The 12319-nt window shown below is 47.6% G+C and overlaps 1 protein-coding gene and 1 long non-coding RNA gene across 7 annotated transcripts; one reads left to right on the top strand and one right to left on the bottom strand.

Annotated features, from left to right (window-relative positions):
* Positions 1-769: 769 nt before the first annotated feature.
* On the bottom strand, positions 770-7675 carry LOC105759122 (uncharacterized). 6 transcript variants are annotated; one of them, XR_012054816.1, is made up of 5 exons: positions 7458-7675; positions 7290-7378; positions 4634-4756; positions 4350-4440; positions 770-3719 (listed from the first exon to the last, which is right to left on the bottom strand). It is a non-coding gene; the product is annotated as an uncharacterized lncRNA (long non-coding RNA). The 6 variants fall into 6 exon arrangements; XR_012054815.1 differs by having other exon boundaries at positions 770-2354; positions 2516-3719; positions 7290-7652; XR_012054818.1 differs by having other exon boundaries at positions 770-2354; positions 2893-3719; positions 7290-7641.
* Positions 7676-9352: 1677 nt separating this feature from the next.
* RHOB (ras homolog family member B) lies at positions 9353-11746 on the top strand. Its single transcript, XM_002187653.7, has one exon. The coding sequence runs from the start codon at positions 9682-9684 to the stop codon at positions 10270-10272; it is 591 nt and encodes a 196-aa protein (XP_002187689.1). The 5' UTR covers positions 9353-9681; the 3' UTR covers positions 10273-11746.
* Positions 11747-12319: the final 573 nt, after the last annotated feature.

Here is a 12319-nt window from a genome sequence, read left to right as displayed (position 1 = left end):
AGGTTAATAAAACAGTTTCCTCTTTCTCTCTTTCTTCTCCTTTCCCGTCCAACACTGGCAGCATGATTTAAATTAGAGGAGAGCACTTTGACTCTCACAGCTAATGTCTGAGCTCTTCCATGAGTGAGTGCAACACCCATGCAGGCAGGCCTGTGGGTAGGAGCCCAGTATCACCTGGCAGGTGTGAGCCCAGTATCACCTGGCAGGTGTTCCTGCACTGGGGTCTGCACAGGATCCTGGGACACATTCCTGAGTGGGAAAGCTGAACCAGCACCCTGCTGCCATGGGGTACTGCTTCTTTCCAGCTACTTGGCAGTGCAGACATGCACATCCTCATGTGTACAGCCATGCAGACATAGCCTGAGGTGGAATAGAGAAGCAACCCCGGATACAGATGCCTCAGGATAATACACTGACTGCTGGATCACAGAACAATGCTAAAATACAGAACAGGAAACTATCCAGCCTGTATTTCTCTTGGGAGACAGATGCCCTTAAATATGGACTCCAGCCAAATCAATTTCTTCGCCACATAGTAAACATCTTTTGAAAAAGTGCTCTGAGACAGATACAGAGGGAGATCGTTGATTTTTTGATAGAAGTGGCAAAAACTTGAATTTATACAGGTTAAGAAAAGATGATTAAAAACCTCCCCTGAGTTTCTTTTTTCCAGTTGCAGAGGAGTATACAATGGAAACAGATTGCCAACTTTCTATTTCCCATTAAAAAAACCAATAAAGAGATTAACGTTAAGAAACAAAAACTAAGGTCAATGTAACAACAGTTTTATTCGGAGATATGTTCAGTGAATACTGAGAGTGAAACCAGTTACCCTTATCTTGAACAAACCACCGTTCTGGAAGAAAGCACTTGTTTATTTAGACTGAAAACAGACATCAGCCAATATGCTGCCCAGTGTCTTACAAAGCATCAGCTGAGCTCTGATTCACCCAAGTGGCCCGAACTTTCCGAGCAGGGGGAGCAGAAAGTGCTCAGAATCTTTGCAAAAGTGCCTCTCTCCAGTTCAGCACTCCACCTCGGAGGCACCTGAGACACCTGTGCTCTTTAACTTATCTGCAGACTAATCCTCCCCACCCACACATGCACATACTGGATGGAAATAACAATTGAAACCTATCTACATAAATACAGCTCTTTGAAAGGCTCAATTGATGCTACTACCTGAAGCAGGAGAGCACTTCCCACAGCACACGGGCACGCCCAAGTTGCCTGCAGGGACGGCGGTAGGAGAGTTTTAAAGTTTGGGTACAACATCAGGTGGCATCGAGGGGATTATTATAGACAGAAGGGAGAAGAAATTGAGGTTAAGAATGGCCTAGGAGACAAAAGGGAAAGGGCATGGAAAACAAGAAAAAGAAAGCTCCAGGAAATAGATGATTCACAGTTACTTAAGGCAGCAGTTTAAGTTTCTCAGTTTGAAGATGGAAATAACACCTACTTATCACCAAGAGATGGGCTGGTAATTCATGTTGAAAAGCACTCAGAGATTTTTGGAAGAAAGGTACTTTTTGGAAATGTCATCTTTGAAGTATTTGTTGTTATGGCACAGTGTGATTCTGGACTTCAAACTGCTACCAAAAAGCTACGCAGAGGGAAAGCAGAGGGAAAGCAGCAATTCATCCAATACTGAATACTTGGCCAGCCCCAAAATTTCTACCCATCATATCATCAATAGACAAATAATGGTAGGAAGAGTGGGTAAGAAAAAAATCTTATTGTGTATTTTGGTAGGTCTCTCAGCTGGAAAAGCTCATTTGCAAAGTGTACAGCTCCAGGTGCATAATCAGTTTAGAAATTTGTCTTTGTTTAGAAATTTTGTCTTTGTCTTTTCCCAGGAGGAAACAAAATTTCTCATTTTGTTTCCTCCTGGGAAACTTTAACCAGGCTGCCAGAGTGATGACACCAGCATCAAGGAAGGCAGCAAAACAAAGTGACAGACTTCCATGTTCTCCTGGTTCATGACAGTTGCACTCAGAGCGGTACCTTTACTTCAGGATCAGAAGGGGTTTACCTTAGAATATTTCTCTGCCCATTTCTGTGTTTCAGCATGTGTCTTCAAACCCTGCACATTACTTGCCTGCTTCCAGCCTTGTGCCTTTAATCTCACTTCATAACTTAATTCTTTGGGCTGCCAGGTCTCACTGCTTCTCAGAAGGGAGGAATGGGGATTTGCACCCAAAATCTTTACATTTTGGTCCATCTCTGTGCCTCTCTGAGATGTTCTGCTTAGGTTGACAGTACTTCTCAGTCTCTTTCCAGATTGTTAATGACTTGCAAAGTTGACAGCATGGTTGCTGGCATTCCCTCTTCTTTATGTCCTCTTCCTGCAAGTGCTACAGAAAGACAGAAAAATTTACCATACATTCAGATGATAAGAACAAAGAGCTGTAGAAATAGAAGTCTAGTCTTTTTCTTTACTTTTAAGGTAGGAGTTCAATAATGAACTGGACTATCCTATCCCAGATCCTAGGGTGGTTTACCCCAGTTTATTCACCTGTGCCTGAAGAAGAGGTGGAGATAGCACTGCCTCCATCGTACTTTATGCTATACATTGCATTCCTGATGCATATATGGAACCAAGCTTGGGCCAGCTTTACAAATGAATCCTAGAGGAAGGCAGACCTGCTCTGCCAGTCAGAAACCCGCTGCTATTAGACAGCAGACTATTGGATACTTGTGTGGTGACACACTTCCCTAAGGACACCCTTCAAGGAAGTGTATGGAAGGAAACTTTGTCAGCACAGTTGTTTGCCACTGAGTCTTACTACCAGGAACCTGGGATTAGATTCACTAAAATACAAGTTCTTGTGCTTGTGCCAGTAGTGCTGGTTTTTCTGTCCTAGCCTCTGTGTAACTCCCTTGAACAAAAACCTTCCATGGAGAATGGTAGCTTGCTCGTTTCCATTTCTCAGGACTGGTTCAACATCTCAAACTTAGAATTGCTCTCTTCAGCCTGTATTGGAGGTGGAGAAAGAAATAAATCCAGTTTTCAAGTGTGATGCTTTGCAGATAAGTGATGTTTTCCTCTTATAACATATAAACACAAACACAACAGCAACAAAGATATCTGCTTACCTTTCTACATGATGAAATCCAACCACAAAATAATGTTCCCTTCTCACAAAATTTGGCAGTGCCTGTAGTGGTTTTTTTTCTCCTCCTTTCCTCACGTAATGCACTTGGTAAATGATCCCAGGCCTCTATCATCACCTTCTTTTGTCTTGGCAGAACAGCCCAGGTAAGCATATGCCCCAATGCTGGCATCCTAAGCTTTTCCTTCTGTAGTGTTAATTGTCTCCTTGCCTGGAGTAATTTATTCTTAATACCTTAGTTCTATCTTGGCAGTCACTGGAATAATAGGTACTGTGAGGCAGAACACTTTGATTTCCAGAATCCAAAAATCAAGGATGTTTTGCTGTAAGCCAATCGTGTCCATGAAGAAGCACATAAAAGTAACATCTGTAGATGTCTACATCCTTGTGGAACTCTGGGCAGAGATCTCAGTAACTCACTTTGTCCTTCACTGACACATCCAAGAGAATGAAGAATCCACATCCAAGAATCATCTCTTCCACTTCTGTCTCTGTGTCAGTAGTGTCAGCATTGGCTCACAGGACTTGGGAAGGTGTTCATGGCACAGAGCAAAGGTGAAGCATATTTTACCACAGGGGTGATCTCCAGCTACAGCTAATTTTCTCCTAAAAGATGAAGTACAAAATGACATATTCCCAGGATGTGGTTTTTTGGTTTTGGTTTTTTTTTTTTAAGCTTTTGTGAAGGGTAGAATGAGGAGAGGAGAGAAATTCCATTAGTTTAGAATTTCCCTTATCTCCTTTTTTCTCCCTATACTCCTGTCTTACCTTTTCCCCCTATTTTTCTCTGTCTTTCAATTTCTCTGACATCACAATTTTCTGAAATTGTGACTACCCTGTTCTTATCTAATATTATAAATCAAAAAATTAAGGTATAAGCCAAATCTGTATGTAACCAAGACTCCTGCAGTACCCTGTATTTCTGTTTTATCATCTCAGATATTGTTTATGGTCAGTGTTCAGTCTGTAACAGATTTTTTTTTTTTGACTGAACGACTTAATTTTGTGAGTGAGATGGGATGTAAAACACTGTAGTGAATAAATTTCCAAATTGGTTTTATTTACATTTTTCCTGCCATGATCTGTTAGTGGAATTCTACAATGGTAATAGCTCTTCTGTGTGCACTCATGCTGCTTTTGCTCATAGAGAATTGATCATGTGGGAATTAAGAAAGTGTTCTCAGTCCTCATAGAGTCATGGTTAATTTATATGAAATAGAAGTTTGTTAGACTTACAGGATAGTAATTGCCAGCATCAACCACCTTCCCTCAGAGCAGTTTCTTCTAATATTGTTGCTGCCTCAGCTTCCTCAGGTCACAGGTTCCCCTACAGACAGAAATGAGTACCACACTTCAAAGACCACCATGAAGACCACAGTAATTAAAGGAATAGGTTAATGTATCTTAATATAGCAAATAAATCTACATGGAGAACCATATGACATCATTGCTTTTTAAAGAAATCTACTGCCAATAAAGTGGAAATTACACAAATCATTAATAAATCACCACATGCTTACTTCAGAAGTTTCCTTGTCCCTATTGCAAAAGACTCATCCTGTGCGAGCACTTCAGAACTGAGTGTGCCAAACTCCCTGGTGGAACGTGGGCTGACAGTGCTGGAGTGTGAAACAGGAGTAGACCTGCAAGAGAGACCCTCCAAACATCACTTTTCAGATCTGCTGAGGCATCACAGACAAACGAACTGCAGAATCAAAGAATGGATGAGGTGAGGAGGGGTTATCTACTCCACCCTGCCCTGCTCAGAGCAGGATCAACTACTGCAGGTTGCTCAGGACAGTGTCCAGTTGGGTTTTGAATATGCCCAAGGATGGAGACTCCACAGTTTCTGTGGGCAGCCTTTTCCAGTGTCTGACCATCCTGAAAATAGTGGAATGAAGTACATTCACTGGAGAGCCTAAAAACAAATAACTTCCCACTGTTAAGGATATTTTTTAAACTCCAGACAGAGAGACTGAATTCCCTGCTATCCTGGCACTGGACAAGCAATTTTTACTCTGTCTCAGTTTTCCTGGTAGACCAAGACAGCAAGGTGTCTGCAGTCAGTAAAAATATGAGAACAAAGGGAACCAGAGGGTAACAAGTTTGGTCTCTCTGCAGAGAGAACTGTTTCCAAAGGCATCATTGGTGATGTAGACATGTAACATGAGTATCCATAAGAGTTATATGGTCAGCTAATTTATTTCATTAAGCTACAGAAGCGTTCTTCAACTGAGATGAGGCGCTGTAGGTCTAAAAATTCTCTCCTAAGGATGAGACACTTGTTTTTATTTAATTTGAACTCAGCTGGAGACAAAAGGCCACTTTAATGTACTGACTGTAGTGGTATAATTTTACTCAGGCAACCCATATTTCCTGAGTCCTATTAAAGTTTGAATTTTACAGTCTTGCTATAAGAACTGGAAAAATTAAAACAAACAGCTTCTAACTGACCTCTCTTATTCCCTGGAAGAACAATGCCAGTGGATCCTATACAGCTATTTCGTCATGAAAGCATTTTTTTTGGCTGGTGAGCTTTCATGTGCACTGTACTTCGCATAAGCATCTGTATGAAAACACACAGGTCATTTCACCTTCTCCTGCTGTGCCTTGGCATTCCAGTTTCTAGGCAGATCAGTCTGGATTGCCTGCTGAGGGTGCTGATCCTGGCTCTGAGAGTTAAACTCTGCATTCCTCCAGGAACGGCTGAAAAGCAATGGACCTGTGGTGACACACAGCAAGGTCTGGTTCCTAAATGTGCCAGAAGCTCTTCTCTTAGTGGGACAGATACCATTTCTGCCCATTCTCTCACATCTACCCAGAGCTTTTCCACACTAGCCTGTGACCTGCTCATGTTGCACTGCCTCTTGCCTTCCTCACTTTGCTGAGAAGCTTTGCCTGCACGAGGTCTGCAGGATGCCTGATGCTGGCATTAGAAGCCAGCACGCAGGACTTGGTGTGCCATTAGGGGACACGTGCCTCCCTCAGCATGTTATGCCACAGCAGGCAATGTACTTACTTGCCTACTTATTGACAGAAAGGAGAAAGATTGCCTTCCCCACTGAGCTTTCATGGTTTTGGTACAGATTTACACCTGAACACAACGTATCTGAGTTACAGACATGCCCTTTAGAAAATCTGCTTAGAAGAAGAGCGGGGGGGCGTGGGGGGGGGGGATATAATCTGGAAACAATCACCAGTAATTGACAGGAATTTCTTCTCAACCAAAAAATGCCACCTGGGTTAAAAAAAAAAAAACAACAAACCAAACCAACCAAAGAAACAAACACAAAACCAAACAAAAAAAACCCCAAAAGAACCCAAACACAACCCCAAAACCCAAAATCTGAGTTTTAATCTCAAAACCATCCGCACAAGCAATAAGAACAAACAAGTGGTGTCTTCTTTGTCCTACTTCATGCTTTCTTCCTCAATCATACAGACGTATGTGGTGCAGCAGAACTAACAGTATGCTTAGAGAGTGCACATTTTGCACTAGAACAGATAACTAGAAGTGAAGATTCAGCTTGCATAAAGAACTACAGTTTATATCATGCAGATTCATGCAGAAAATAGAAAAGCTACAATGTCAGTTAAAATTCAGCCCTAAAATACATGAGCTGGATATATTTGCTAATTACAGATGTGTAATAGCCACATTGACTTAGATGTTCCCCACAGAGGATGTTGCTGGAGTGCACCCCAGGACAGTGAAATGGGGTGTGATCTCAGCCTGAGTTGGTCACAGGGCTGAGCTTCTGGAAAAAAGACTTATAAAGCATTTGAAAGCCTTGGTCAAGGAGTTACATAGCCTTTGCTGAAGTCTGTCTTGCAAGGTGAGAGATGAAACATCAGGCACTTTGCTTTCAGTGCAACTGTGTGGAAGACTAGATATGTGAGACTTGAAAATTAAGCATGAGCCATTAAGTCATGGCGCACACCATAACTGGGTGCTGCAAATATATGTATACTGCTCAGTTACAAGAAAAATTCATGCTATGGACTTAACTTGAGCTAGCTGGACATTTGTGGAGTAATTCCTTTGCACAATTTGGAAGCTGGAACCAGCAGACAATTTGGATGAGGTCACCCTGCTTGGAAGCCTTTAAAGAGTTAAGCAGCACTCTGGGCAACAATAGAGCCGTGTGCTTTGAAATGAACAAACTGCTTATTTACCTGCCTTCGGTGGCACAGCACAGATGAGTCAATATAAGTAACTGCTCATTTGCATTATTCCTTTTTCTATTTAACAAAACACTTTGCTCCTGAAAAGACAAAACCAAACACCCAGGCATGATTCAAAAGTCAAATACAAGCGGAATCAGAAGTATATTTAAGCAGCACCTCTCACGCCAGGTGAAGCAGTCGCAGCTTCTCCTGCTGCCGCCGCAGAGGTGGGTTTTTGCAGCGGTGGTTTTTGCAGCGGTGGTTTTTCCAGCGGTGGGTTTTTCCAGCCGCGGAGCCGCAGGGCGCAGGCGCGGGCGCGGGGCGGTGCAGGGCGCGGAGCTGCCGCGAGAGGGCGCTGGGGCCCCGCGGTCAGCGCGGCGCGGGGGGAGCGGCGAGTCCGCGGGATTCCACGGAACGGGAATCCACAGCACGGGAATCCACAGCACGGGAATCCACGGCACGGGAATCCACAGCAAACCCCCCCCGGCTGCCTCTCCGAGCGGCCTTCGCCGCTTGGGACTGCGGAGAAAACAGCTGCAAGCTGCCCGTGCATCATCGCTAGGAGGACATGGCAGCAGGAGGGTGATTTCCACACAGTTTTGTGAAGAATTGAAGCCTGTGAGCCGTGACAACGGATTTAAAGGGATGATGCAAGCCAGAAATTTGGCTCGCTCGAAGGCCATAGGTACTGAAGAACATCCATGTCTATGTCTACACTCTATTGCTGGATTCTTTTAAAAAATCAGTTTGAATTTATTATGTTCATATAAAATATGCTGTATATCCTGTAAGATCAAGGTAGAAGTTAATCCATCAGCATCCAGGAACATGCTCTTTTGATTGGGAGAAATTGGTATTACAGAAATCTCACAGAGAATGAATTTTATTTCAACGTCTAGGATTAAACGAACTTTTTGCCCTATTGACACACACCCCTCTGTAACAGTCTGCTGCAAGTAACTTGTCAGGCAATTTGGTGTACTCAGTGATGCATTCACTCTCTAAGTGGGTATTTTAAAATACAATTTTTAATAACAACACTATTGTACAAACCACTTATTTTTGTTCCATTCACTAATGCTGGAGCTGGCTAGGAAAACGGGACACTTCGAATCAAACCCCGAGAGGCAGTAGTCACAGGACATCTGTGCCTGTGCGGAAAAGCTCGCAGGGAAGAAGTTTGGGACACCACCCGGCTGAGCAGCGACAGCTGCAACAGGCACCGAGCGCGTCGCTGCCGGCGGTGTCCGCCTGTTCCCCGGCACTGCGGCCGCCCCAGCGCGCCCGGCCCGGCCCGGCCCGGCCCAGCCCGGCCCAGCTCAGCCCAGCCCGGCCCAGCTCAGCCCAGCCAGCTCCTCCTGTCAAGGGACTCGCATCCTGCCCTCCCAGCAACCCCTCACTACAGGGCTTTGCGCCCCTTTATTCTCCACGTTCATTTTTTCATTGCTGTGAGTTCCGATATCCCTGTAAACTGAGACCCAAAGGCCAATTCAGTTCAAGCCTGCTGCTTCTCCCGGTTTGCAATTCCGCCGCTCCCTTTGGGCCAAGAGCTGGCGAGAGTCGAATGTGATTAATTTTTTAAGGAAGGGAGTCGAGCACTTTTCCAGGAGCACCCAGCGGACGCTTTTATTTTATTCACCCGCCTGCAACGCTCTCTGTTCACTTTGCCCGGACTTTAAAAGCAGCACCTGGAACGCAGCGGTGCCCCCGTTCCTCTCGGGTGCCCGCCCAGCCTCTTCACACAGGCCATCCCGAACGGCGAGACTGCGGCGGGCACCGGCGCTGGGATCCCCGGGCCGGGAGGGCTCACACCGGGGACAGGCTCGCACCGGGCTCGCACCGGGCTCACACCGGGCTCACACAGCCCCAGCCGCCCCAGCGCGGCTCCGCCCGCCGCGGCCCCGGGCGCGCTGCCCCGGCCCGGCCGCTCCCCCCCCCCGTCTCGGCCCCGCCTCGGCCCCGCCTTCCGCCCGCGGCCGCCCGCCAATCGCAGCGCTCTCCGCCGGGGATGACCTCACTCCTTGCATTCCCATTGGCCAGCTATATTAAGAAAGCCGCGAGCGCCTTTAAATAGCGGCGCCGGGCCGCAGCTTGCGGCAGTGGCTGCGCGGAGCGGGTCCCGAGTGTGTCAGTCCAGTGAGGGCGAGAACCGGCGGCACCGCTCCCACCGCAGAGCTCCGGGGCCGGCGGCGCTGCCCTGCGGCCGTAGCGCTCCCGCGAGGCAGGGTCCGGCGGCGCGGTGCCGGTGAGCGGAGAGAGCAGGGCGCGCCCGCCTGCCTGCGCGGGCCGGCTCGCCACGGTGCCCTGTGAGAAGCGAGAGGGAGCGGGAGGCGGCGGCCGCGGGGAGGAGGGCGCTGCCATCGTCCTGCTGCACGGCAAGGCCAGCTTGGCGAGCCTGGCCATGGCTGCCATCCGCAAGAAGCTGGTGGTGGTGGGGGACGGTGCCTGTGGCAAGACTTGCCTCCTCATCGTCTTCAGCAAGGACGAGTTCCCCGAGGTCTACGTGCCCACCGTCTTTGAGAACTACGTGGCGGACATCGAGGTGGACGGCAAGCAGGTGGAGCTGGCCCTGTGGGACACGGCTGGCCAGGAGGACTATGACCGCCTGCGTCCCCTTTCCTACCCGGACACCGATGTCATCCTCATGTGCTTCTCTGTGGACAGCCCGGACTCGCTGGAGAACATCCCGGAGAAGTGGGTGCCCGAAGTCAAGCACTTCTGCCCCAACGTCCCCATCATCCTGGTGGCCAACAAGAAGGACCTGCGGAACGACGAGCACGTGCGGAACGAGCTGGCCCGCATGAAGCAGGAGCCGGTGCGCACCGAGGACGGCCGCGCCATGGCCATTCGCATCCAGGCCTACGACTACCTGGAGTGCTCGGCCAAGACCAAGGAGGGTGTCCGGGAGGTCTTCGAGACTGCCACCCGGGCAGCCCTGCAGAAGCGCTACGGCACCCAGAACGGCTGCATCAACTGCTGCAAGGTCCTGTAGGGCGTGTCTGGAGCGCGGCGCTGGGCACGGCGCCCGGGTCACCTGTTGGCAGTGGAGAGGAGCTGGTTATACGCGCACACGGCATCTGCCTGTCCCCTCCGCCAGGGACTGGCTGTGCATGGGGTGGGGGCTAAGGGAGGGAGCACGCTCCTTGAGCCTTGGCCAAAAAGGGTTGTGCTTGCTCAGCCGCGGGGACAGAGGGAGGGGAGGGATTGCATGCCCTGAGTGTTGGGAATAAAGTGGGGAGAAGCCTTCTCCTACCGCTGGCCCCTGCGAGTTAGTCGTGGACTCAACAACAAAAAGCTGCTGAGACTGGACTGAGCAAACCTTGCACCCGGTTCTGCCTCTTTGCCAACACCTGCTGCTCCCTGCTCCCGGGCAGCCTCCTCTCTTTTGCAAGAGGAGGGCGGTGGAGCTGAGATGCTCGAAGGGACTTCTGCCTCCTGCCTGCATGTGCCTCCACCCAGGCGAGCTGGGGAAAGGGGCTGCCTCTCCCAGGCTGCCTGCAGCATCCTTGCTTCTCCCTCACATGTTTCAGCCTGAGCCTGACCTGCTGTGGAAATCAGTGCCCTGAAGACCGAGACTGGGAGGGGAGGGTCATCCCGAGCGAAGCCTGTATATATGTTACCTTTTTTGTCTTGTGCAAACTGGGGTAGTGCAGGGGGTGCTTATTTAAAGTAAGGTGGGGAGGGGGTGCCCAGGTGGGACTTGTGTTGTGCAAAGGAACTTGCCCTGAGTGACTGATGCCTGCTGATAACAGGAGCCATGAACCGACTCCAGCTGCAGAAGCCACCAGGCCAGAAAGTAAAGCTGAGCTGTCCTGCTTGCTGGATATCCACCTCCTGACAGATGAGGCAGGATGAGCAAGGGGATGATATTGCCATATTATAATTTTGGTGCCTGCTCCTTACTTTTAATGTTGTCTCCTGCAAGTGTGTTGATTTGGGTTTATTTAAAAGTTTATTTTCAAAAGATGTTACTTTGCACAACTCGGTGAATTTTTTAATGTTTAAATTAAACACTCAATGCGCTCATCTGCATACAACACTGTAGCATTGGAAACATTCTTACTCGGTAACCTCATCTGGGTCTTGTTTAAAACTGATTTCAACACAAGACAAAATAAAATCACTGTATATTTTTGCCTTGGGAAAAAAAAGGGTGAAAGCACTCTTACTTATGCAGTGAGTACATCAGACTTTAGTACTAAAGGGCAGTTTAAAGAATCAAGGTTTATTTAAAACTTATTTTCACAAGGTGGCCAGCCTGGGTGAAAATAATTTTCTGTTTCTCTGGTTCAGAGAACAAATGTATCCATTTATGTTTGTTTACTTTCTTCCCTCTTCCCTCAACAGTGGTACTGAGACTGTTTTTAATAAACTGACATGGCAAAAACTGAGATGTATATGATGTTTACATAAACTATAGTGTATGCAGTTTTTTATGTAAAGTATTAAAAGAATCTATGCTGACACTTGTGAGAGCAGTGTTGTGATTAATGGAGATATTATTGAACTAGACCAGAGTTTGCCCCTTGCCTACACATGTTTTTATTTGGCTTTTTTCCACTGGGTGAAATACCTGTCTGGCAGCTTTTAGAGGATGGTGGTTTTGGTTTCCTTTGGGGGAGCTGCTTCCTTAGTTTTTTTCAGTGCATGGCATATGGAAATGTATTCAAAAGCCAGGGTGGTGACTGATCCATCCTTGTTGCTGTTGAGCACGGGCAGCCTCTGTGGCTCCTGCTTGGGCTCGGGTGAGCTGCTGTTGCAGCAGAACAGGCACAAAACTGAAAAGCAGCACCAGCTGTAAGGATTATTTGTCAAGGAAGTATTTAGATAAAAATGGTTTTTATTAGTGGTCTCCCCTTTGCTTGGAGTGCATGGCCCTGCTTCCTGCAGCAGGGCATGGGGGCAAACGCTGCTCTCTGTTGAAGCAGCAGTCTCCAAAGCTGCCGGGATGGATTTCCCAATTGTGGCCTCATTAATTCCCATGGCAGCCTGAGAAGTCTGGGCCTCTCTGTGTCAGGGATCCCCAGCGGGGCATTGTG

Source organism: Taeniopygia guttata, chromosome 3 (genome assembly GCF_048771995.1).
Source record: "Taeniopygia guttata chromosome 3, bTaeGut7.mat, whole genome shotgun sequence".
Classification (NCBI taxonomy): Eukaryota; Metazoa; Chordata; class Aves; order Passeriformes; family Estrildidae; genus Taeniopygia; species Taeniopygia guttata.
Note: the sequence above shows the minus strand (reverse complement) of the source record. Positions and strands in the feature narration are given on the sequence as shown.